General features: G+C 39.9%; 2 protein-coding genes across 4 annotated transcripts in view; both read left to right on the forward strand.

Moving 5' to 3' along the window:
* The window catches only part of LOC138615714 (stress-induced-phosphoprotein 1-like), a 29,498-nt gene extending 17,762 nt beyond the window's left edge, over positions 1-11,736 (forward strand). Inside the window, exons 5-16 of one of the 2 annotated variants that reach the window (XM_069689481.1) lie at positions 1,019-1,213; positions 3,605-3,733; positions 4,002-4,047; positions 4,865-4,955; positions 5,087-5,228; positions 5,391-5,495; positions 5,730-5,817; positions 6,461-6,494; positions 6,948-7,022; positions 7,559-7,661; positions 8,508-8,629; positions 9,044-11,736. In XM_069689481.1, the coding sequence (XP_069545582.1) occupies positions 1,019-1,213; positions 3,605-3,733; positions 4,002-4,047; positions 4,865-4,955; positions 5,087-5,228; positions 5,391-5,495; positions 5,730-5,817; positions 6,461-6,494; positions 6,948-7,022; positions 7,559-7,661; positions 8,508-8,629; positions 9,044-9,170 (1,257 nt within the window). In that variant the 3' untranslated portion in view covers positions 9,171-11,736. The remainder of the gene's footprint in view (positions 1-1,018; positions 1,214-3,604; positions 3,734-4,001; positions 4,048-4,864; positions 4,956-5,086; positions 5,229-5,390; positions 5,496-5,729; positions 5,818-6,460; positions 6,495-6,947; positions 7,023-7,558; positions 7,662-8,507; positions 8,630-9,043) is intronic. The other variant, XM_069689482.1, reaches the window with a different exon arrangement.
* A 706-nt stretch (positions 11,737-12,442) lies between these two features.
* On the forward strand, positions 12,443-24,637 carry LOC138615716 (B-cell receptor CD22-like). Of its 2 annotated transcripts, XM_069689483.1 has the most exons (14): positions 12,443-12,600; positions 12,640-13,055; positions 14,337-14,407; positions 16,813-17,162; positions 17,262-17,474; positions 18,680-19,021; positions 19,282-19,503; positions 20,376-20,630; positions 20,954-21,214; positions 22,103-22,363; positions 22,801-22,882; positions 22,987-23,047; positions 23,479-23,702; positions 23,862-24,637. In XM_069689483.1, exons 5-14 carry the CDS (start codon positions 17,471-17,473, stop codon positions 23,941-23,943), a joined length of 1,794 nt encoding a protein of 597 aa, XP_069545584.1. In that variant the 5' UTR covers positions 12,443-12,600; positions 12,640-13,055; positions 14,337-14,407; positions 16,813-17,162; positions 17,262-17,470; the 3' UTR covers positions 23,944-24,637. The 2 variants fall into 2 exon arrangements, with proteins under 2 accessions (XP_069545584.1, XP_069545585.1); XM_069689484.1 differs by lacking the exons at positions 12,443-12,600; positions 12,640-13,055; positions 14,337-14,407; positions 16,813-17,162 and having other exon boundaries at positions 17,173-17,474.
* Positions 24,638-25,903: the final 1,266 nt, after the last annotated feature.

Here is a 25,903-nt window from a genome sequence, read left to right on the forward strand (position 1 = left end):
CTGTATTGATCTTCTGTGCTGTCAGGAAGCATCCATGTTTTACAATATGTAGCTTCTTCCAGCAACATCCATATTTGAAGCCTTCTACTGTCAATCAGCTTTATTGTACAAGCGTATGAACACGTATTAATTCTTCCCTACGTATATTATATCAGTTGGGACATATATGGAGGTAAACCACAACCTGAGTGGTTGGCGGAGGCACACCACAGCGATGGCGTAATTCTATTTTTATGCATAGAAAGAGGAAAATGGAAGAATTACACATTATGAAGAAAGCTACATCTTTTTTTTTAATTAATATTATTTGTAATAACAAATACTGTAAAATCAGAACTGTGTAGTCGAGATGCCTGAACATGCCTAAAAACATGTTCTGTTGGATTTGGTTCTTCTGTGGAGCATAAAGCTTTACAATTGAATTCAAACAGTGCAGCACCAGTCAAACATGAATTTATGGTCTTACCACATATACAACTTACCAAATGATGCACCAGCACCCATTGATCTCTGCTTAGATTCTAATCACTCAGTATTTCATTTTAAAAACGGTAATTGTGATAGCTTTTGCTTCATGTTATAATGCTATATAAGACTAGCTAGAATATAAAAAGCAACATCTATAAAACGAGATTATAGAAAAATAAAGGCAGCATTTGGTGCTGTGGAGCACTTTGAAGAACTAAGAAGTTGTTAGATGAGCTCAGTGCCATTTGTGGGACGCCATCTTTCTTGTGCCAGCCAGTGGTGCCCTGTATGGAGGGGAATGTCAGAGAAAAATTAAAAATGATACCAGCATCACTTATTCTCTTGTTGGTTCTTGCGTTAGCTTGTTGTTTTGTGTCAGAGCAACAAAATGTCCTCAGTTAGATAAAGAGGAACCTAATCCCAAACGCTTACAAGGGTCATATAAGTCCAGATGATGGTTTGAGGTTATTTGGTTACTGCACAGGAGAAGAGCTACAAGTGACCTAATCTTTTATAACATTTTTAATATAATGCTTTAATTTTGTAACAGGAAGAGGAAGCGTCTGTAGCAGTATCAGAGAGCGACAGCGAGGAGGAGGAGGAGGAGGAGGAGGAGAAGGTGAGAGAGGACGAGCAGTGGACTGCAGCTTGTCCCAGAAAGAAATGCAGCCCTGAATCAGTCCCTGCCCTCGTGACATCAGAGAACAAGAGCAACCGTCAGCTGCTCAACAGGACGTCAGAGGAGGTGGGTTGAAGCCAGGCTGGCATACTCAAATAATAATAAAACAAAGTATCAGACTGTGTATTTAAGCCACCAGAGCAACTTGGTGGTTTTATCAGTCCTGAAAAATGCTCTGGAAGAGTAAGATATCCTGCTAAAACCGTCATGTGCAACACATATCATCGTTCTGTCCTCACTCATTGTGAATATGGATTTATACTCTCAATAAACTGCTGTGAAGGAAGAAGTAAATGAAACGAACAGTGCTTTTGTGCAGACTGGTACTTCAACACCCCCATGATCCAAGGATCTCGTTAATCATGCCGGTGTTCAACGCAGGAGGGCATCAGACCCTGCCCTGGAGTACAAACAGCTTTTTAAGCCCAGGGGTCTGAGCTGTGCATGGGACCCCTTTTTTGTTGTTGTTTCGTCCAGAGTGTAAAATGTCACAATGACTTACTGTATGTGGTTTGTTTGCACTGCTAAATTACAGGACAATCAAATCATCTCATAGGTTTTGTAAAACTGTTGGTGTGGAGATTTTGGACCTAAAGTTCCTGCACTTATCACATCAGCTAATCATTAATAGATCTGTCTATACTCTGCCATAATTTACCATCTCTTATGTTCATATCAGTTAAGAACATGAATGATGCTGAATGAAGAGCACCACACTTTCCTTGGAAGAGGACCAAGACCTCTATTTTAAGGTATCTCGGTGCACTTACTTTGTAGCACCTGCCTTCTGGTTGGCTCCTCTGCTAAAACGAATCAAACTAGAGAAGTAGACACCGCAGAGTTTCAATAAAGTGCTCCAAACATGTTTGGTATGAACACACCCCTAATTAGCACCATAAAAACAGCACTGCCATGCAGCCAATATACATTCTGAGTGCTGGTTTCAGAAATGACAGCGCAACAGCCTTCGCATCATGTCAGTCCTTGTTGCAAGGTGACGCAAGGTCATATATTATCATAGCAAACTCGTCAGCCACATCTGCAGTGTCCATGACTGATACCCTGAGCCCTGCCCTCTCCAGAGGGACTCAACCTGCACGCTGACCTCTCAGATGTGTGTTTCAATACTAGATACATGTACATGTTTTGGACAGGTATTACACATTGCTACTTGAGGCACACACAAACACACTACACACACACACACAAACATGCACAAACATAACTCAGTCCTCGGAAAACATTTTGAAGCCATAAGTTGTAAATGTAGGCTGGTTATGATGTATGGACACACCCTGACTTTGACAGCTACTGCGAGGACTTGCTGGTACTTCTTTGACCATAACTTAGAAATCTGTGCACACTAACAGTGAGACATCGTTCACTTAAAATGACTGCACAGTGTTTTGGATTCAACTCCCCTTCAGAGTTAATATTACCTGGATAATTTACATGAATGTTCAGAAACAACCCAAATTGATTTACTATGTACTAGAGTAAATCAACGTGGGTTGTGCACTGAGCAGGAGGAAGGTACAACCCTTATGAGTTACTGTTACAAGTTTTATCCGTTGACCAAAATCAGCACCCCCAGTTCCACACATTTTCGTGAGCGCTGGTCTGGGTGCATCTGCAATTATCTATGCAGCTGAAACTTGACCTGAGAGCACACATCAAAGTTTGTGTCAAATGGGAACAGAAAGAAGTAGCAAGGAGCCAAATCTGCTCAGTGATAGGGAGTTCCCTTTGTGTTGTTGTGGGTAAGAAACCTGTGCGTTTTCAATGGCAGGCGGGCACATTGTCATTTTGGAGAACCCAAGAACCCAAGAACCCAAGTGCCCTCTTGCCACAGTTCAGGTCATTTACTCTGAATGTTTTCCTTCACATGCGTTAGAATATCACAGTAAAACTCTGTTGACTGTTTGACCGTACGGGACAAATTCACGGTGCACCACCCCGCGAAGGCCCAGAAAACCCAACTGGCAGCGTGCCTTACCTGATGCCCCTTTTTTTCGATTTTGGACAGTAACCTTACACCCCTCATGCGAAATGCAAATATCTCTCAAAACATCTCTTCAGGCTCATTGCTTCATTGCCAGAGGCTTCCTGAAACATTTTAAGAGGTAATGTGCTCAGTTTGGCACAAAATGTCCACAGAAAAATGACGGACAAGCGTTCTCAAAAATGTGTGTAACTCAGATGCTGATTGAGATCAAGTGATGGAATTTGTACCCCTTACTCATTAAAGTTATACCTTCCTCCTGTTACGTGCACGTTATGATGCTGCGAGTCATTTTGCGTGCAACAAGAGCAGTCTCTGAACTTATTGATCCACCCTTATTTAAATCAGAGCAGCATTTGGTCCGGGCCGGTTTTTCTTTGTTTTTCAAACCATCATAATCACATTTTGTGAATGTTTTGAATGTGAATGTTTTGTACTGCATCCTGCTGTTTCAGGAGCCAGAGTGGGATATCAGCAGTGCATTTGTTGCCAATGCTGCCAGCAACATCAAACTGAAAGGCCTGAAGAACAGAGCAATACACATCTCCAGAGAGAACAAGGAGAACGAGGCTGGGAGCATCCAGGTACACACACACACACACACACACACACACACACACACACACACACACACACACACACACACACACACACACACACACACACACACACACACACACACACACACACACACACACACACACACACTATTATTATCCAGTTTGTTGTCACTGACTGAACCTCTTTCAAGGTCTTTCTCTGGGATCACCACAACTGGTGCCAGTTATTTTGTTGAAGTTTTAGAAACCAGTGAAATCACTGCAGTAACAAAACAGTCTGTTGTGATTCCAGGTGGAGAATACAGAAGAAATGAAGAGGAGGGGGGAGTCTCTGACAGGTGGATCTACTATTTTCTGTCTTTAAGATCTACCTTGTGGCTTTTTAATAACTCTAATGCACAAGATACCATCATTAAACTGTTTAATTAAGTTCAGTCAATCAGATTCCATACGTTGGGCCTAAATTTATTGTAATTCCCACATCACTGCTCATGACAACTTCTCTGAAGCGGATACGGAGTATTTCAGGAGTCGCAGTTTCTCAGTTCATATTTGATTTACGTTGTAAAGTTTTAGATTGTAAACATAATAATTTGTAAACAGGATGTGAAAGTTACACTTTTTCGTGTGGTGGACGAAAATGAAACCTACTGACTGCTATGCAAGTTATAGGAAAACTCAACTATTTGGCAAAATATGTGGTTGGAGTTCCTAAATAAGCACATGGTTGGGGTTTGTGACAAAAAACATGGTTGGAGTTAGGAAAAATAACAATTAAGATTATATTAAGACACAAAAAATGTTGTCAGCTCCTGGATTCGAACCTTATCGTGTTAGGAGCCATCCCTCCTGTCTCCTAATACAGGCAAAAACTGTCCTTTGTACTTGGTCTCAAAACCTCTGATGTGGGAGTTTGGTCACATGATCCCACGCCACACGACATTTACGTGAGTGTAAGTTTCCCGTTTTCAAAACGTGTAACTTTCCCACCAACACAGCCCAAAGCTTGGCTATCTCACGTTTTGCTGTCGTGGATGGGCATGTCTTTTTCCCTGTCTGCCGTGTTACTGGTATCAAATTGGACTTTGAAGGACTCTGATTGGGAATGAAGGCAAAAAACCTTGATTTGAACAAATGTGTGTGTACTTTCTCCAGTGCAGGGCATTCAGATGTTTGGCCGAGGCCAGTACAGCCAGGCTGTGGACATGTTTACAGAAGCCATCTTCTGTGATCCCAATGACCACAGGTGAGCTCACCTGTCAACTCTGACTCCAGCTCAGTCATACCTTCTTCTCCTGTTTCTTTCACAGTCACTTTAGTTTCAATGAATATGTCTCCTGCCATTGCTCTACATGTCTGTCTCTTCTTGACTCTCAGGTTCTATGGAAATCGGTCTTACTGTCACTGGTTTCTAGAGAAGTACTCTTCTGCCCTAACCGATGCTCAGAGGTCCATTCAGCTGACTCCTGATTGGCCAAAGGGATACTTTCGCAAGGGTTGTGCTTTGATGGGGTTAAAGGTCAGCAAATCCTGTATAATAGTGGCAGGAAAATCAAAAGCTACGTGACTATAATCCCTTTTTACGACCTCCAATCTGTCATCCTCAAGTGATGTAACATCATAAGTGTAGATATGTGCCCTGTAACATTTCTCGCTGGTGTCATATGTGTGTGTATTACAGCAGTACACTGATGCTGAGAAGGCCCTGCAGCAGGTGTTGAAGTTGGATCAGAGCTGTAAGGAAGCTTCCAGCAAACTTTTTACCTGCCGGGTCCTGCAGCTCATGGTGAGAAGCTTCACAAGCAACCAAAAGGCTCAGCTTTCTCCAAGGCTTCATCAGTTCAAGTTTCTAAACTACAGGCCTAGGGGAAGTGGAAGTCAACTCACTTCTCTATTGGCCAGAGCTGACTGTTTCCCCCGTCCAAATGATTTATGGTCTTTTAGAGCATTTCGGAGGGGGAAAAAAGACACATATACAGTATGTGGTGATTTTAAAGTGCTTCTTTTTGTTTTGCTGTAGGAGATGGGTTTTGAGAAAGAGCAGAGTAAACTGCTGCTTGAGAAGTTCACCACTGTTCAGGCAGTCATCACCTCACCTGAGGGCAAAGGTCAGAACCACCTGCAGTTCTACTTCTATTTACAATGTGGCAGTGAGCAAGTGTTTGACAGCAGAAACTTGCTGAGAAAAATGACGGTACATAATGTCAACAAATAAACAAAACATGTTTTACAAATGACTTCCAAGGTATGGTGTATGTATTTGCAAACCTTCTGCATTGGTTTGTAAATTGTTGGGCATTTTTGTTTTGTTTGTTTTGGCAGGAAATTAGCTCCATAATGACTTAAATACAAAGAGGCATTACCAAACACATGAATATTACATTTTTACATCAGCCAGTACTCTGAAGTTATTATTAATGGGTTGATACATATATAGTTTGACAGTGAAATCATATTGGGAATACTGTACTGTAAAAACATAAAAAGTCAGAATAGCAATTTTCACTTGAGACTTATAGACATTTAGTTCTCTATAAATAAAAAATGCACACATAGTCAACTGTAAAGGGGTTAAAGCCACCATTAAGGAGGTCCTGTGAAAAATAACATAATGACATGAACTTTCCAAAAAGATGTTCACAGCAATTCACAATTCACAATTCACAGCAGACCACAGAACTTTAATGTCATTTCATCGATGCTCTCGTTTGAACGTTTTGTGATCTTTTTCCTCTTTCGTCTGACTTTTAGCACTGAAGCAAACATCTCAGCTGGACCACAGTGGGTACGTTTTATGACTATATGAAATACACGTTATCACACTCGTCTCTTAAAAATTTTCAGAAATAAAGACTTTGTTTTGGGGAGTATATTTTGGACCTTGAATGCTCGGTATAACCTACTAGTTGTGTCAAACACAACAAAACAATTTCCTGTTATATTTTTACATGAATATAATACAGCATATATCTTTCAATAAAACATGTCCACTGTGGGTAAAATAAAAAATGAAGTAAAATGTACATAAATGTAAAGAAAATTGCTTTTGGGTCTGTCTAATACCATCTGTCCAATGAATAAAAAAAGTAATCACTCTTTTCTACGTATTCCTCTCTTGTGAACTTTTCTTTTCTTTTTCTCTTCCTATTCGCATCCTCAACTTCTCCTTCCTTCCTCATGTCTCTCCCTTCCCACCTCCCCCGCCTTCTTTTTGCCCCCCTGTTGTCATATTTTCCAGAAGCTGTTGCTCCCTGTGGATTGGGAATATTACACTGGAAGTTACAGAGAAAGACCTCTGGGATCTCTTCAAAATGTAAGAAGTCGATGTGTGTTTGTGTGTGTGTGAAGACAATAAAGCAATAAAGAGCTTTTCCAGACAAGTACAGCAAACACAGGTCATACTAATTGTGGTATTGTTAGTCTTAGCAACAGTACAGCCAGCAGTGGTAGAAAGGATTCCAGTTTCAGATATTGTTCAGTTCATTTGGTTCCAAAATTCTATCCAAAATACGTTCCAGTCCTTAACGTCATGAAAAGCTTGACAATATTGCGTGAAGCATCACATGTACAGTTGCTAAATTGTGCTGATAAAGACACATGGTGGAGACTAAACAGTGTTTTCTGTATCACCCAAAATATTTTTGCTTTAGATCGAAAAAAATATGAATATTTCTTTATGTTAAATTAGTATTAGTGCAGATAGTAAAAGTGATAGTAGGAGCTGTAGGTTGAGAAGTAGTTGTAACATGAGAAGCACTGATGCCTCTAGTTGTCGTGTCATCAATACATTACGATTGGTGCAACACTGCATCACTGTACATTAGAAGCTTTGTGTTTCCGTGGTTACAGGTATGGTGAGATCGAAAGCATCAGAGTTCTTCATGAACGCTTCTGTGCCTTCGTCAACTTCAAAAATGCAAACATGGCTGCGAAAGCCCTGGAGAAGCTGCAGGTGAGTGACAGGCTCATTTCTGGAGGGGGAGTGTGTGTGTGTGTGGGGTGGGGTGTGGGGGGTGTGTGTGTGGGGGGGGGGGAGGTGGAAGATGTAGCAGCCTCAACAGTCTCAGCTTAGAGCGTTGAGGGTTTTCGGTCCGTTGGGGTCTGCATGTCATCAGCTGATGCATTGGTAATGTGGATAATTCAAATCAAAGCTATATTAGCTATTTCATTGTTAATTATGTCAAAGTGAACAAAGAAACAAACAATACTCACCCAACATAATGAAATCAGGTGCTAGAATGATGTTAAGGAGTGAGCATGAGTAAATTACACACACTCAAAGCTCCTCATGCAATTCATTTATTAACCACGCTCTGCAAAATGTCACTGATGTGTTGGTGTGAATAAATTAATTACATCGGAGGCCTTGAGTGCACCTAATTTACTTTCCAATCATTAATTAATGATGCAGTGCCACACTCTGGCTTTGCACGGCTGTGTAGATCATGAAACCAGATGGGAAGATGAAAACGCTTTTGAATTGTTACCCTGTTATGTGTAATTTCATTACAAGTCATTTGTGGATAACCCAACAGTAGACGAGAGTCATCTTGATTTTTATGTGATTAATTGAATCAGTAGGTTACATTCAAAAAATATTGTTTTAATTGTGCAGGATATCCTGTCTGTGGGGTTTCAGATAGGTCTGTTCATGTTTGCTCTCGCATACTCATTCCATTAAAATAGCCACTTGACACAAGCGTGCAATAAAGTTTTGAGCAGTACAAAATTGTAAATTCGCTGGTCCAAAACTAGGTTATATATAGTTTTATCAGCTGTACTGTGTCTTCCTGTCCAGGGGGTGGAGCTGGAGAGCACCAAGCTGGTGATGAGGTATCCAGATCGTTGGATCCAGCAAAAGACCAACACCAGCGTCGGCTCCAACACAGTGGAGACTCCGGCAAGTTCAGCTGCCGCAGGGTACTGAGGGACTCACTAATAAGTATCTGTGTGGTGTGATGCTTTCCACATTGTCCATTAACAAAGGAGAACCAATTTACCACTCATCATACCTGTCAGTTAGGGGACATATCAATGTTACATACAGTATGTCTGACACAAGGTTTTGGTTTTGAGAATGTGTTATGATCACAGATGACCCCGAAGAGAAACAAAGATGATTTACTATTACAATACTGACATTTTGTGCTTCCGCAGTAGAAAAAAAGGAACATGAAAAACACAGTACTTGTCCAAAACAAAAACCAATGACTGACTGACTGACATACAATGATGTGTTTTCTTGGGTACTGTGTCTCTTTCAGCAGCTGATTATTTGCCTTTGTGTACCACGTGTTCATTTGTCTGTGATCTGTTCTGGTTCTGTTCACACAGGTCCAGACGGAGGGGTCTGATAAATGGAGATGAGTGCTTCTTCTGGCGGACCACGGGCTGTTTCTACGGCGACAAGTGCCGCTTCAAACACATACCAGACCAGCAAGGTCGAGACAAGAAACCATGACAACTCTAACTAATAGCAAAAAAAACCCTTTAGCTTATTTTACATGTACTTATGTAAATAAAAATAAAATGTCCTTTATTAAAGCATTCACCGTCTCCAGGTTTAAACAAGGTATCAATTCAACACCTTCAGGGAAATTCTTCAAAGTTGATACAAAAGTTCAGTTGGTCCCAAAGATGAAGTAATAAGAGTTTGGTAGTTGCGGGTCAAAGGTCACTGTTACCTCGTAAATTATGTTTGTGGCCATAACTCAAGCATTCATACACTCACTATCACAATTTCACATGGTATAATATCTAGCAGGATAAATGATGAAGTTTTGTATCCTTTTGGATATAAAAGGTCAAAGGTCAGCTTCACTTTGACATCCACGTGTTCTGCACAAACCATTATTCAACACCCTAACTGAGGAACAGAAGATTGTGACCATATTCCACGTTTGGTCGAATACTGAATTGCGACACTCATCTCGAGTGTCCACATTGAAACTGGGCTGATTGTAGAGATCTTCTGTGCTCTCAGCTTTACAACGTCTGGAAAGCATCCGTGTTTTAGAACTTGTAGCTTCTTTGCAGCAACATTCATATCTTAAGCATCGTCTGTCAATCAGCTTCATCTGGACCATCACAGCCCTGGTCTCCATAGTCACTGTGGCATGGTACGTTGATTAAGACCACCATCATCATCACCATCATCATCACCATCATCATCATCATCATCACCATCACAATTACCATCACCATCACTATTAGCCTCATCATCATCATCATCATCGTCATCATCATCATCATCATCATCACCATCATTGTCATCATCATCAAAAGAGATTTTAATATTTATTATCCACTGTGATTTCTAATTTTATTTTTTAATTATTATCTTTATTTTTTATTTACTGAACAATATGCAAAATATTCTTGCCATATTTTACCACCTGCTTTCTTTATGCTTTATGGTACATGTTTCATTTATTAATGAAAATGATCTACATGTCAAGACTGAGAAAGTCAGAGTATCTGTTCTGTATATTTTTATTTTGACAGTAAAGTATATTGGTCTCTGTTGAGACTATTTTGATTCTCTCACCATTGTACTCTTCCTCTTCCTCTTCCTCTTCCTCTTCCTCTTCCTCTTCCTCTTCCTCCTCCTCCTCCTCCTCCTCCTCCTCCTCCCCATCCAGGATCTCCTCTAGGATGGGAGTCTCCGACATCTTTGAACGATGATGCTGAGCACTGTGGTGCTGGTAGAGGTTCTAAAATGTTCCACAGAGGATCCGAGTCCATTCTTTTGTCTGTGCCAAGTAACAATGCTAATAATGATATTTATAAAGCCTTAAAAATAAAGCTGTGGGTCACTCTGGATAACAACATCATCCTCAGATGTAATGGATGATTTTATTTGACATGTAAGCCTGAGTGTGCCTTGTGTTGTTGGACCTCACCCAGAACCTCAGAGCTGCGTAGCTTTGATGGGGAGAATTGCCCAGAAATGAACAGTCAGGAACTGAAAAGTTTGTGGAGACCTCGTTGGAACTGTCGACCGACTCGTAAACGCTGCAGTGGGGGTGAAATTACCTTTAAAAGTTAAAGGTCGTGTTTTTGTGGGTCCTTTACATTTTGCCATTTACACATGATGAAATCTTTCGCCGGTGTAAGAAATATAAAAGTGTCCGAAATGTTTGAAAGACTGTACCGTGACCTTTCATGTTATATGAGCCATCTGTCTTTGATGTGAAATGGTGCAGAATGAAGCCATCTGTTCATGTTTATTAACACTGACACACCAGCGAAGTGCCTATAAACATACACACTGGCTAATAATGTTTCATTTATTATTTTAATATCTGAGATTTTGACTCGTGTCTACAGTAGCCTACCATGTGCTGCTCTTCTTTTGTTTGTCACATTTTTGTTTCAACACACCAGTAAACATACATGTTGAACTACATGGGATCTAAACTGATACAACAGATACACAAGGAGAGAATAAAAACACATTTTCCCATTAGTTTTTTTAAAATTAATTAAATATGTGCAGTGTTGACAAACCGAGAATGTTGTGAAAGATTGCAGAGGACTTGACATGCAGCAAAGAGCAGGACAGTCAGGTATTATAAGCGGGATTCACGGCTAAATTCATTTGTGCCCACGTTGCATGGCCCCTGACCGCTCATCTGGCAGGTCGCACCCTCTTCTGTCTTGAGGTTTTAGGGTGAGGTGCTTTGAATTGTGCAATCTGGATGCTTGTCGGCCATCAATTGTTCATCATAAGCTTTGTTTTGAAGTAACGTGAAACGGAAGACAGCGATGCTGTCTGAATCTTACCTGCTTTGTAGAACTCTGCCAACCACAATCTAAAGAAAAGTTTTTTTCATGACCACATCCTCTGCACATCGAAGAAGTGCTGTTTGTTGTCACCAACTGTATTTGCTCCGTCCACAATGTATTTTCAGATGTGCTTTAGCAGAGGTGAGAAAGCAGATATGAGTTTTACAGCAGCAATGAATGGATTTGTTGACATCCTCCTCTCTGTGTCAGGTATTGTTGCACTGTTTTTTTTTATTATTATTATTATTATTTTTTTATTGTTTGCATTGTTATTTAGTTTAATTTAATATTATTAGATTTGTATTTGTATATATTGTGCATTTTTACAGTTTTATATGTCTATCTATCTATCTATCTATCTATCTATCTATCTATCTATCTATCTATCTATCTATCTATCTATCTATCTATCTATCTATCTATCTATCTATCTATCTATCTATCTATCTATCTATCTATCTAAAAGTGCATTGATGTATTTTATGTTTTCCTTTTTGATAAAAGCAGTTCATTTGATTGAGTGATTTCTGTGGAGAGGTGTATGCAGTCACATGATTGTGCTGACATGTGGACATGCAGAGAGGGTGTGATAGAGAGAGAGGGTGTGGTAGAGAGAGAGGGTGTGGTAGAGAGAGAGGGTGTGATAGAGAGAGAGGGTGTGGTAGAGAGAGGGTGTGATAGAGAGAGAGGGTGTGGTAGAGAGAGAGGGTGTGATAGAGAGATAGAGAGAGAGAGAGAGGGTAGAGAGAGAGTGTGTGATAGAGAGAGAGAGAGAGAGAGAGAGAGAGGGTGTGGTAGAGAGAGAGAGAGAGGGTGTAGAGAGAGTAGAGAGAGTAGAGAGAGAGGGTGTAGAGAGAGATAGAGAGAGAGGGTGTGGTAGAGAGAGAGAGAGAGAGGGTGTGTAGAGAGAGAGAGAGAGAGTGATAGAGAGAGAGGGGTGTAGAGATAGAGAGAGAGGGTGTGATAGAGAGAGAGGGGTGTGATAGAGAGAGAGTGGTGTGATAGAGAGAGAGGGTGTGATAGAGAGAGAGGGGTGTGACAGAGAGAGAGGGGTGTGATAGAGAGAGAGGTGTGATAGAGAGAGAGAGAGGAGAGAGAGAGAGGTGATAGAGAGAGAGAGGTGATAGAGAGCAGAGAGAGAGGTGTGATAGAGAGAGAGGTGAGCAAAAGAAGAGGACAGAGGGGTTAATGAGCAAAGCGTGTCTTGGCGTAGTTTTGGTCAGGAAAAGTATAATATTTCCTTAAATTTTGAATCATCAGAAAGATAATCTGTAAAACTACCTGTTTGAGAAGTAGCAGTGAAGTTCCACACGAAGTTTGACATCGCTGTGACCAGCTCCACTGGTGGCTTCATCTGGACTCTTTGTGACGGTGAACTGAGAGAGGACCACCAGATAGCGCTCTGAGCTCTGAGCCACCCGGGAAGACTCACAGTTCCTCTGGCAACGCTGGATAACCACCCCGCTCCGTGAACATACCCACCTGCATCATCCTGCTCCTGGATTGAGGCCAATGGCCCGGTTACCCTTTCTGCAGGACTGCATTACTTCAGGAAAAGGTACCGCCCTGTCTTATTTGTTTTGGCTCCAGTTGAGTGAAACGACCGTGAAGGTTTTGGCCTCCACGTGCCCGAGCATCGAACCAGGCCTGCAACGTTTGTTATTTTTAAAAGTTAATTTGCCGGCTTAGTTAAGTATTAGTATCGGTGTGTGCATTTGTATTTGTATACCACGGTCATCGTAAAAAGTGTGTGGAAAGTAAGTTATTTGGGTTAAAGCTACATATTGTAACAAAAAGTGAAGAACACACTTGTTTCCTTTTTGTTATTATTTGATTGATTTTGCCTTAAAATAAAGTGAAAAACTGTTGTATTTAATTTTAAAACGGTTTCTGGGTGTGTTCATTATTTTTAAAGGTTAAAGGGTTTGTATACACATTTAGTAGCTACATTGCGATATCAGTCTGTTAAGTTATATCTGTGAGGTACCAGGTTTCTTTATTGATCCAAGACTAATAATACTGAGATAATTAGTTATCTGAACACAATTAAATTAAGTAAAGAACTCAGGGCTCTATCTACCGATTTGCATAGTAGAGGGGCTACACACACTTGTCAGTGTTAATGCATTCATGCAAAATAGTGTAGAGAGTGTTTGTACGTTAGTAAGACTGAGAACTGTAAAACACTGAATGTTAGCAAGCAGAAAAAAAAAAACATTTCAAATATGTCAGGGTTGATTGTGGTGGTGATTTAAACATTTAAATATTTCATAGCGACACAAGTTCAGTTGCACTCTGATCAGTTAGTTTGTAGAATGTTGAACATTTTTATTACATTTATTACATATTTATCCCTGAGGTTTATCATGCTATATTTTAGAGATCACTGTCAAAAATCATTAAGAGGTTAGCCTCCAATTAGTTAAAAAAAAAAAAAGTAATAGTTATTGTTTTACCTCATCTTATCTAATTGTATTTTATTTGATGTAGAGTTCCTGTACTTTGTCACATGTTACATTTGACGCACAAGTTCTCTTTGTGGCATGAAATGTACAAATTACACCTTCAAAATTACACAGTCCTATGTTATCGGTAACTTAGCAACTGGGATGAGTTGCAGGGTTTACAGTCATCCGTCTATTCATGCACATTAATCATGAAAAGAGGAAGGAGGACGGCGCTTAACGGCTCAATCCTTATCTCTGTTAAAATCAACTTTTCCAACCACAGAGGAAACTGTGTGCAAAGGCCACATCGTCCTGTTTTGACCAAGACATGTTTACGACTGATTTACAGCAATTCTCATGTATGTGATCTACCTGCTGATGTGATTTAACAGAGACAAGAGAAGCAGCATGAGTGTAACTGCAGCAGCAAGTGGATTTGTTTTCATCCTTCTCTCTCTACCAGGTACTGTACATTGTTCATTGCTATGTGGTTACAGCACTTAAGAAACTCAGAGGATTTTTTCTCTGAGTAAATCGATGCAGCTAATTTGATGTTGTGCTATGTGGTCTGAATCCTGCAACACCAGACATTCACTTCCTAACTAAAAGATCAAGTCTCAAAACAAACACCATCAGAAAGCTTCTTTACAATTCAGAGATTTTTTTTTTAAACTTTATAATCATTTATATTTATCTGACAGCTATTAGTTACTGTACAAATTAAGAGTCGTGCATACAAAACACACGGTGTGATGATGACTTCTTAGTAATGAAACTTGCTAACATTACATAAGTAGATCTTAATAAGCAATCAGTCAGTTCTGAGAAAATTAGTAGGCAACTTCCTCCATCACATTTTTTGTACAGAAATGACAACATTTCATGGTTGCAGCTTTTTAAATTGGAGGATTTGTAGCAGTTCACCATTTTTTTACTGAACAATTGATGACAAGATTGAACTTGATCCACATAAAAATGACGGTGCTGCTTAAAAAGGTGAACATCAATAATAATAGCATATTAATATACCGTAATTTCCGGACTATTGAGCGCACCTGAATATAAGCCGCACCCACTGAATTTTAAAAAAATAATTATTTTGAACATAAATAAGCCGCACATGTCTATAAGCCGAGGTGCCTACCGGTATATTGAAACAAATGAACTTTACACAGACTTTTATGAAACACGGCTTGTAACAAAAATAAAAATGTCAGCGTGACGGATGATTCGCCTTTCCTGTTGACAGTCCGAGTGAGAGGCAGGTCAAAGGTCAGAGGAACCTCATCCATATTTATGATGTCGTGCGGGCCAATGGGATGCTCCGCTATCTTTGCATCAGTGAATTTGCGGAAGTTTGAAACTTTTTCCTCGTAGTCGGGAGGGAGCTGCTGACACAGACTCGTCCGTACCCTGATGGACAGGCCTTTATAAATCTGAGACACCACGACGGTCCACCTCTAAAATCCTCCAACTTCATTGTGGTGGCGATTGTTTTGGCTTTCAGTCGGCTCTGCACGATTGAAACACCTCGGCCGTCTGCTCTCTCTGTGTTGAGTCGGCTCTATTTCCTTTTCCAACAGCCAGATCTAATCGCCTTCAACTTGAAAGCTGCATCATGTTCATTTCTTGGTGTCTTTGCCATGATGAGGGTGACAAAATGACGACCGTAATCAGAACGATGGGAAGTTTGAGCGCGCTGGATTTAATCTCAACAGTAAACTAAAAAGTTACATTGTTTCACTTTAACCTGTTCGGCAATTTCATTGGTCCAATGAAAGCTTCATGCCGCCAAAAAACTGAGCACCGTCACAGAATGTGTTTTTTTGCTCAGTTTTTTGGCGGCATGAAGTTTGTGTAAGCGGGAAAAATCCATAAATTACCCGCGTAGTTGTTTAAGCTGCGAGGTTCAAAGCGTGGGAAAAAAGTAGCGGCTTATAGTCCGGAAATTATGGTAAGAATAGAACTCACAGGGATCATCTGCCTGCATTGAGTACTGAAATTGAAAATACTATCATTAAGTATCGTGTCACAACACATTTTTTAACACAATAAGTCAAATATGTAACATAAATGTTGTTGTAAAAATGAACACAGAGAAGTTTAGTTTTGTGGCCTGAAACTTTGCTGTTCTGGTTCACTCTTAACTCTGTCATAGAGTTGATATGACAGAAAGTGACATGATAAAGGATCAGAGTTTTCTGGTCCTTTCAAAGTTTAATATTTCCATCTCACATGTAAAGTTGACACACACGATGTCAGTGATCATAAAGTGGCTTTGTGTCTTAATTTGTGAATCAGAAACTCTGCCAACTTGTTTTCTATAACCCAAACCTGCAGTAACACATTGTTTGACTTTTGGAGGAAATGATTTCAAGCAGTGAACATACTTTGCTGACTGATCACCTTTTTCAATTGATGTACAACTCTCCACTTTGTCAGTAGATTTTCCTCAGATACACAGTTTAGACATTTGGCTGACACTTTTTTAAAGATTATTTTTAGGCATTTTATGCTTTTATTTGATAGAACATTAATGAACAGGAAATAAGGGGGAGCGAACACACTCCTCCCACTCAGCTCTCAGGTCACGACTGGCTGACACTTTTAACAGCACCAGTGGAGGCAACAGTAGAAATCTACTGAATGAGTAATCCAGCAGTTATAATTTTATATCTATATTTAAAAAATATATTATAATAATTTTCCTGATTATCAGTAATTTCAGAAACAGTCGCTGAAATAAATCAGCGATTACCATTCGGAGAAATTTCGAACCTCAGCTGAGATTATCTTTCCCTAAAATACAGATGAAAGACTGTTTGTTGTTGTTGTTGTCTGACTGTTTTCTGATGTGCTCTGTTACAGTGGTACAGGCGTATGATGACTGGAGAGTGACTTACACACCTTCTAAGATTTGTGCAGTAAAAGGATCCTCAGTGACCATAAGATGCTCCTACACATACCCAGCCACAATGAATGGTGTTACTATAGTTGTGAATCAAAAAGTTTGGTTCACTGAACAAAGTGATGATCTGACAACAGACTCATTGTACGTGGGTCGTGTCAGTTCAGTTCTCATTCTTATTGGACGTCTTGCAGTCTGACAATCACAGACCTGAGAGAGAGCGACTCAGCTGAGTACAAGTTCAGGTTCATAACAAACCAACCAGATGGGAGATGGACTGGTTCCCCTGGAGTCACTTTGTCTGTTGCAGGTAACTTTTTTATTCATAAAATCAACAACCAGCGTGAGAGTACATATTGAGACAGGGCATCTACATTTCTGTTGTGTTTTTATTCTCTTCACATTTCAGCTCTCCAGGTGCACGTAGTACCTTCAAGTTACAACCGGAAAAAGTTGAGTTGTCGAAGCAGTTGTTGGCCAAATAAGAATCCCTCCTACATCTGGTACAAAAATGGACAGAGAGAATACACACAACCATATATTGAATCACGCAACCCAAATCCTTCAGACAGCTATTCCTGTGCTGTAAATGGACTTAAGCATTCAACGTCTCCTTCAATGTGTGAGTATATTCTACTAACGTAACACCAACCTGGTAGAGACACTAAGGGCCTGATTTACTAAGATCTCAAATAGAGGATACTAAATTGTGTGTTCCTTCCAAAAGTTTGCACATTTGTTTTGCACCCGTTTTGAGGGTGATTTACTAAGAGTAACTGCGTCATTGAAATCAGGTGCAAATCGCTGTATTTAAATGAGGGTTTACGTGTGTTAAAGTGATTCCAGCAATGGAAAACAGAGCGACCGCAAAAGGAAATCTGATCCCATTGAAATTAAGAAATATAAATAAAACAAGAACAAAACGCTTTATAGGAGATTATTAGCGAGAAAGTCGATACTGTGGGAAAAATAAAAACGTGAAAAAAAGGCTTCACAATAAAACGTTGGGACGGTGGATGAGATGCTCTATCAAACACCGATCAGCAGGTCCAGATCTTTCTGTGATGAGTTGGTGAATTAGTTTCATTCAGTGTCTCACGAGTGCTCGTGAACCTTATGAAGCTTCCTGTGAATTCTGCGGGACACATTCAGGACCTGTGACAGCTCACCTTGAATAACAGGACTGGGCAGGATATCCAAGCAGCGATACGCTGGAACGACCCAGAGGCAGGACAATGCTGAGTCGTAAGACGTTTTTTAATTGCTGGTATTTCGTGGCTCCTCCTTGTTGTTGGCTGTCAATCATTCAATAACTCAGAAATGTCATCGCTGGACAGACGATATGTCTGATTATTTTTTCCCTCTGTCATCTAAATTTTTTTTCACGGGCGTAAAACCTCGTTCTCTACATATTCTTTGGTTTCTCTGCGTCTTCTTCTCACAACAATAAGATCATCCGTCTCTCCTGATGTACATCTGATTAATACGTTCCTTTCAGTCGTACTAAAATACACAAAATCACTTCTCCTATTTCTACTTTCAGGTTTAGTAAATATCGTTGCGTGTGCTAAACACCAAATATTACATATGCATGAGGGCAAACATGCAAAATGGACGCAGTGTGTTAAATTGCACATTTGAAAGACGCAACCCTCACTGCACGTCGTCGGTAGATCAGCTTGGACATGTTTTTGCGGGTGGTGTGGAGTTTACACGTGATTTTACACACACAGACTTTTAGTAAATCGGGCCCTCTGTGTATTTTAACCAAATCATGTAATCATGATTACTTTCCAACTCTAGCTTAAGAATAATTTTATCTTTCAGGTCTCCATGGTGATTCATGCAACAGAGTGAATTACAGCAACAGAAGGATCTGTGCCTTCAAAGGCTCATCAGTGGACATTTCTTGTACTTACAACAGTTACAACAATCCAATACAATCCAAATTCTGGTTTGATGTTCATCAGTCACGTTACAGCTCCAAAGACCTCAGTGAAGACTCCCGGTACGCCGGTCGTGTCCAAGTCTTAGAAACAGAGAGAGGCCGCTCCACTCTGAGAATCAGTGACCTGACAGACGCCGATTCAGCTGATTATCGCTTCAAATTCAAAACACAAAGCTTTGAATGGGGCCGTAGTTTACCTGGAACAACTCTGACCGTCACAGGTACTGATGAACACAAACTGATTTCTTAATGTGAGAGTGTTACACTGTTTGTTTTATTGTTAGGAACCATCTTTGGCTTCCAGTAACTGCGTTACCTAATTTGACTCCCTAAGTTTGTGCAAGTGTGATTTATTCTCATGTTACTTTGTTTCCTTCTGCATTGATCCATTGATTAAATGTTTTAAATACTTTTGTGGATGCATTTGTTCTTTGAGTATTCAGTCACATTCAACATTTCTGTTTTGTTTTCATGTATGCAGCTCTGTGGGTGCAGGTGACCAGGAGAGATGTTTATCAGTCTTTCACTAAGGCAGAGCTGAAGTGTCTCAGCAGCTGCAGTCCAGCTGGTCGTCCTTCTATTGTGTGGATCAAGAATGAAGAACGGACACCTGGAAAAGCTTCCTATGAAGGCTGGTTCAATACTGGAGACAACATCTCCTGTGCTTTCATAGGACACGAGGGTTACCGCTCTCCTTCAGTGTGTGAGTTACTTCTCTTTGTGATGTTGTCAGCATGATTGAATATATGACTCAGGATGTTCTTTTCACTGACTAAAATATTGTTTCAGTTATTCAGCATAATTCCCAATAATACAAAAGGATGTAAAGATGAAACCAAATGAACAAAGCAAAAGGAACAGAAAGGTTGTGTTGAGTGTTGTGTTTGATCATTGAGGAAAGGAAGAAGCAGTTTGCTTCACTGCTTTCTGGGCTTTCACCAAAGTCATGCAACCGAGTTAGTAAAGACATCTTTTCCTTTTCAGAAGAATGACTTGAGTTTGAGCAAGTTCCCCAAAACAACATATTTATGCTTACGAGACCAAAACACTTCTTATGATGAAATAAGAGTGACTGTGGGAAACAGGTTGCACTGGATGGGTCATCAGAATATTAGACTTTAATCTGGGAGATCACTCATTGTTTCCTTTTCCAATTACCAGATCTTTTTTTTTTATCTTTAAAACGTGACCATGATCGTTCTACCACAGTGATTATTCCTGAAGGATAATAATAGGAGGATATTTCTAAAGTATTTTTAGCAACAGGAGAAGCAGGACTGAAAAACCCAGCAAACACACAAAGCATGTACAACGTATTCAGGACAAGAGGTTTAGGAAATGACCAATGATCAAAGGCTTGTTATTCTTATTAGTTCCCATCCAACAGAGGGTTATAACACAAAGTACTGAGGGAAGCTCCAGGACCAGAACTATGGACAAACATATAAATACATTATTAAAAGAGAATATTAATTTTGATTATTTTTGTGTATGGTTGGAAGTCTGTTCTATTTGTTTTAGGTGTTTAGCTGCAAAGCAGTTTACTTATCTTAATGTTAATATTCTTTCCTCTAGATGCTCCAAGGGCTGCTTCAGCAGTCATGAGTCCCTCTGGTGCGATAATGGAGGGAAGTCTAGTGAATCTGACCTGTAGTAGTGATGCTAACCCAGCAGCGAACTACACCTGGTACAAGGAGCAAACACAGCTCAGCAAAGAACCACAGCTGGTCTTCAGGTCCATCCAGTCCAATCAATCTGGAGAGTATTATTGCAAAGCTGAGAACGAGCTGGGGACGAAAACATCTGAAAACATCCTTTTACAAGTGAAATGTGAGTGAATAGACAGTTTCAGTCTGTTCAGGCATTTTTTCATCTTGGCAATCCAGTTATTTCTTCAATTCAACACGTGTACAGCAGACCACACGCAGTTAGGTGTGTTAACCCCACGTAACAACAGAGGCAGAGTAAAGGAACAGCAAAGACATGAGTCCTTGGAACTCTAGTGGCAAAACATCGAGTACAGCGAGCTAAATCATGCATCAATATTTAAAGTCATGACACTTTCTTTTTGTTTTAGGTTGACAATGTAATTAGACTCTTAGCGCTCCTGCTAACTTTTTGTACAATAATCTATGTTCTTACTTTTTCTCCAGATGCTCCAAAGCTTCCGTCGGTGACAGCGAGTCCCTCTGGTGAGATAGTGGAGGGAGGTTTAGTGACTCTGACCTGTCACAGTGATGCTAACCCAGCAGCTAAGTACAGCTGGTACAAAGAGAACCAAACACTGTCTAAAGCACTGGGGGGAGAATGTGCTTTTCTTTCCATCAGCCCTGAGGACACAGGGAAATACTACTGCACATCTGAGAATCTATACGGACAGACCAACTCTTCATCTCTACTCATTGATGTCCAGTGTAAGTGTTCACAAACCACTTTGGTAGACACTTCCCAACGAATTCATCCTTGTTAATTACTTTGTGATCCTTTGACTTTGCTTCCAGTCGACCATCAGGTTGTCTCAACCACCACGACCGCTGCTTGACCTGGTTTACATCTCAACTAACATGACGTGTGCCTACATTCTTTGGCAGCGTTATCTTTGCTCAAAGGCACAAGATCATACCTGCTACACATGACCACCAATCCCATTTCTTTTCCACCACATTCAAAGACTGCGCTGTTCATCTGCTTCTGCAATATCTCTCACTGCCCGCTGCAGGCTCTGTCCCCTATCTATGCTGTTGTTGACCCCGCAATGACCCCTCAACAACACTCACGCCTCTCTACCTCACTCGCTAGTTCAGAATATCTTTCTGTTTTCCTCTTTTACCCCTCATCAATATCATCTTCCCACGATACAATGTCTGGCCTCCGGCTGGTATAAGTTATTTGTCATGGAAATACATCCAGATCTACCGGCATTTAATGTCAAATCATTGTCTTAAAAGTAACTGGTAACTAAAAATGTCATATAAATGACATGTAGCGGGGTGGAAGTATATAGTGACATTGAATGGAAATACTCAAGCGAAGTGTAGAAGGCTACCTGAAAATTGTTCTTAAGTAAATGTTACTGAGCTTCTTTCCATCACTGGTAAACGTGATGAATATTACGCTAAACATCATGTTAATGTTGTCATCGTGAGTATGAAGTTAGCATAAGCAATACATTAAATGTGTGTTTTGTTACAGAGGTGTGTTTTGTTTCTCTGTGTCCTTTGGTGCCTCTTTTGGATTCCTGTACTTTGTTTGCCTTCGACATCCAAATAAATATTGTTTCAATTGTCTCCATTGTCCTCCAGACGCTCCAAAAAATCCTACTGTGTCGCTGAGTCCCTCTGGTGAGATAGTGGAGGGCGGTTCAGTGACTCTGACCTGTGAAAGTGACGCTAACCCAGCAGCCAAGTACAGGTGGTACAAGGAGAATGACGCCACACCAAAAAGTTCAGAACAGATTTTCACCATCAATTACTTTAGACCTGAACACAGCGGCCATTATTACTGTGAAGCCAAGAACACGAGAGGACACAAAAATTCCACCTTACATTTGATCATTTTGGCAAGTAAGTCATCCTGATTAACCTCAAAGAATATAAGATTCACCTTCACTGATCCCCCTTTGAGGAAATTCAATTTAAATTTGAGAGAGTAACGCAAAGGAATGTGGATAACATCAAAGAAATACATTTTGGATATTAGTAATTCAAAGCAAAGTCAGTCATTAATTTGTAGCCTCGGGTGCACACATATAAAAACACAAAGCTGCTCTCTCAGCATCAGGAGGAACCAACATAATGGCACAAGGGATGTTGAACTGCTGTGCTGCTGCTAACAGAGTTATGTTTTTAGACAAAATCAAAATGAAAAACAGTTCACGAGTCGTAAATTAAAAGGCTTCAGTCTGACACTGTGATTTTTATACCCAAATATCTGCTACTAATGGACTCAAAAATCCTGTAATTCAATAATTAATCTTTTGTATTTCATCACTGTTTCCCAGGTTCAGTGAAAGCAGCAGCTGCTGGATCGATTTCGGTTATTTTTGTGATTATCGTGTTTCTGTCTCTCTTCCTGTTGATTCGGTGAGCAGATGAGTTTTACGGTATTCAGTAATGCATCTTAAATTCAGGCAGTTGTTAAGTGATTTCATCTGATGATTTGTTTGTTCATTTATTGTCCTATTCAGAAGAAAGAGGTCTTTGAAACAATCCTCAGAGTCCAGAGAGAGATCACACAACATCGCACAGGTAAGGAAGAAGAGTTTTGGTATTCGTCCATCAAATCATCAGCAAGTGTAACTGTCCCTGTCAGCCTCTCTTCTTTCATCCTGTTCATTTCTATCTGACAAACCATACGCCGTATATTTGAATCCCTCTACTGTTTTCCATTCAGACAGCCATACTGTCATAAATGATCATGCGCTGAGGGACAATGTTCCGATCAACACTGTTGTAATGTGCCGTTGTCCCTTCATTCCTGGTGATATATATTCCTTCATCAACACACTCATACGTGTTTGGTATTTAAAGCTTGAGGTTGTGGCTCAGCAGGTAGAGCTGGATGTCCACCCTTCATCCCCCTGATGTTTCACTGTGTGGTTATCTTGTGTTACAGGGCTATAAAAATAGTGTTACCCACTTAACTAAGTACTGTTGTCGTTGAAATATTTACCCTTCAGCAACATGTGGGTCCAGAAGAAGACAAACCTTCAGCTGCAGCGCAGAAAAAACTAGCAGTGCAACAGGACGACCTTCACTATGCCAGTGTACGTTTCCGTAAGGACCAGGACGATCCTATCTACTCCAACGTTATGCTACCTCAGCCCAACAGAAACAATAATGAAGTGGAGGAGGAGGAAGATGCAGAGTACACTGTTGTCAATTTTACCAGTGTCACCCCAGGGTGAGTCCATTTTCTTTGTGCCAAATTAGAAATAGAAAATGACTGCTGTTTCATCCTTGTGATACTGAAATCTGTTCTTTCTTAATGGTATAAATTATTATTCTGAGTTTCTTCATATTATACAACTTAATTTCACGTTGAATATTTTCCCCGTTACAGATTAAGACGTCAAGAGTCTGTGGAGGATATGTCTGCACTGTACAGCACAGTCAGCAAAAACCAGAGTATGAACACAACATAAATCTGTTCCCCGCCTCAGCCTGCTTGTTTGACATAAAGACATTGCAGTTTGTTGAGAACCAAACATTAAAGGGGCACATCTATCTGATGACACACGATACTACAAACTGCTATTATACATACAAGACAGTGATCATCGTCTCAGGAATCCATTACAACCCTAGTCAGCAGTTTCTTACAAAATTGATCTTACTTTTAATATCAGTGTCACCAGTTTTACATTCAGGTGTAAATCATTCTTGTAAAATCCTTAAAAACGTCTCTGAATTATTGTAGTTAAGTCAGTTAGCTAACAGATGGTAAACTAAATACATCCCAATACAAAATGTCCTTCACAAAAGGTGAAGAGTGCCATTAAATAATTTCTAATGTCTTGTCATGTACATTTCTCTACAAGTATTGTTATTCTGCCAGTCCTGTGTTCAGTTTCTCAGTTGTTAATTCAAGTATATTACGTTCAGAGTCAGTGGGGGCACTGATGAGACAATACTCATCAAGTAGTCGTCTCATAACTTTAATGGATTTTTATTTACTGTGGTTTTGTTTGTCATTTAAGCCTGTTACTTCTTTCACACCGTTTTCACCTTCTAGCAATAATTTGTTACGATGATGATTGCACTGATTGATTCTGTTATATGTGTTGATATGTTATTATGATAAATATAATAAAAGTATTCATTTAATAAATCATTAAATCCAGATGTCATGTTAATGCAAGGATGCATTAAAGGACAACCAGGGGACACCGATATTTTGAAAGAGAGTTAATCTCTGATAAAAGTCTCTGAATATGTTGTGTTAAAGTTGTTAGCGGACTAGAATCTCTTCCACTGCTGCTTCTTGACAGTGTGAGCAGCCACACCTCTGGTCTGCTCACAACTCGAGCAATTATTCCACAGTATGACAGATTAGCTGTGAAGAAACAGAATCAAATTCCTGAGCTAAATACATATGTTGGTATTTTCAGCAAAGATCCCATATTGTGTTTTTTTCTAGCTCTTTGCAGGAAGAGCAGGAAGACGTTTTAGCCATGTCCATATTCAGAACTTTTATTGTTTCTACTTCATCCTTTCTTTGTGTTGCACCCACGTATTAAACCACTTATTTCTGCAGCAGTCTCTCTCCAAACAACTGATCCTTAGAAAGCAATAACTAAATAAATACATGGTTGGGGTCACTAAATATTCACTTGGTCCATAAGTAACTAAATGAAACACATGGTAAATATACAACTCAAATATAATACCCGGTTGGGCTGTTTAGGCATGAAATAAACACATGGTTGGGGTTACTAAATAAATAACATGCTTTGGGATTTACTAAATGAAAATACATGGTTGGGGTTACTAAATATACACATGGTTGGGGTTACTAAATAAATACATAATGCACTAAATAAACACATGGTTGGGGTTACTAAATAAACACATGGTTGGGGTTACTAAATATACACATGGTTGGGGTTACTAAATATACACATGGTTGGGGTTACTAAATAAATACATGGTTGGGGTCACTAAATATACACATGGTTGGGGTTACTAAATAAACACATGGTTGGGGTTACTAAATAAACACATGGTTGGGGTTACTAAATAAACACATGGTTGGGGTTACTAAATAAATACATGGTTGGGGTTACTAAATATACACATGGTTGGGGTTACTAAATATACACATGGTTGGGGTTACTAAATAAATACATGGTTGGGGTCACTAAATATACACATGGTTGGGGTTACTAAATAAACACATGGTTGGGGTTACTAAATAAACACATGGTTGGGGTTACTAAATAAACACATGGTTGGGGTTACTAAATATACACATGGTTGGGGTTACTAAATAAACACATGGTTGGGGTTACTAAATATACACATGGTTGGGGTTACTAAATAAACACATGGTTGGGGTTACTAAATAAATACATGGTTGGGGTCACTAAATATACACATGGTTGG

This window comes from Brachyistius frenatus, unplaced genomic scaffold, assembly GCF_029030835.1.
Source record: "Brachyistius frenatus isolate BFR_SWC_R1_liver_20210118 unplaced genomic scaffold, ASM2903083v1 Contig_7, whole genome shotgun sequence".
Classification (NCBI taxonomy): Eukaryota; Metazoa; Chordata; class Actinopteri; family Embiotocidae; genus Brachyistius; species Brachyistius frenatus.

Bases quoted from the DNA above. Each gene is read 5' to 3' on its own strand.
- LOC138615716 (XM_069689483.1), top strand. The intron at 22,883-22,986 runs GTGAGCAGATGA...TGTCCTATTCAG, and splicing joins TCTCTCTTCCTGTTGATTCG to AAGAAAGAGGTCTTTGAAAC. The intron at 23,703-23,861 runs GTGAGTCCATTT...TCCCCGTTACAG, and splicing joins TTTACCAGTGTCACCCCAGG to ATTAAGACGTCAAGAGTCTG.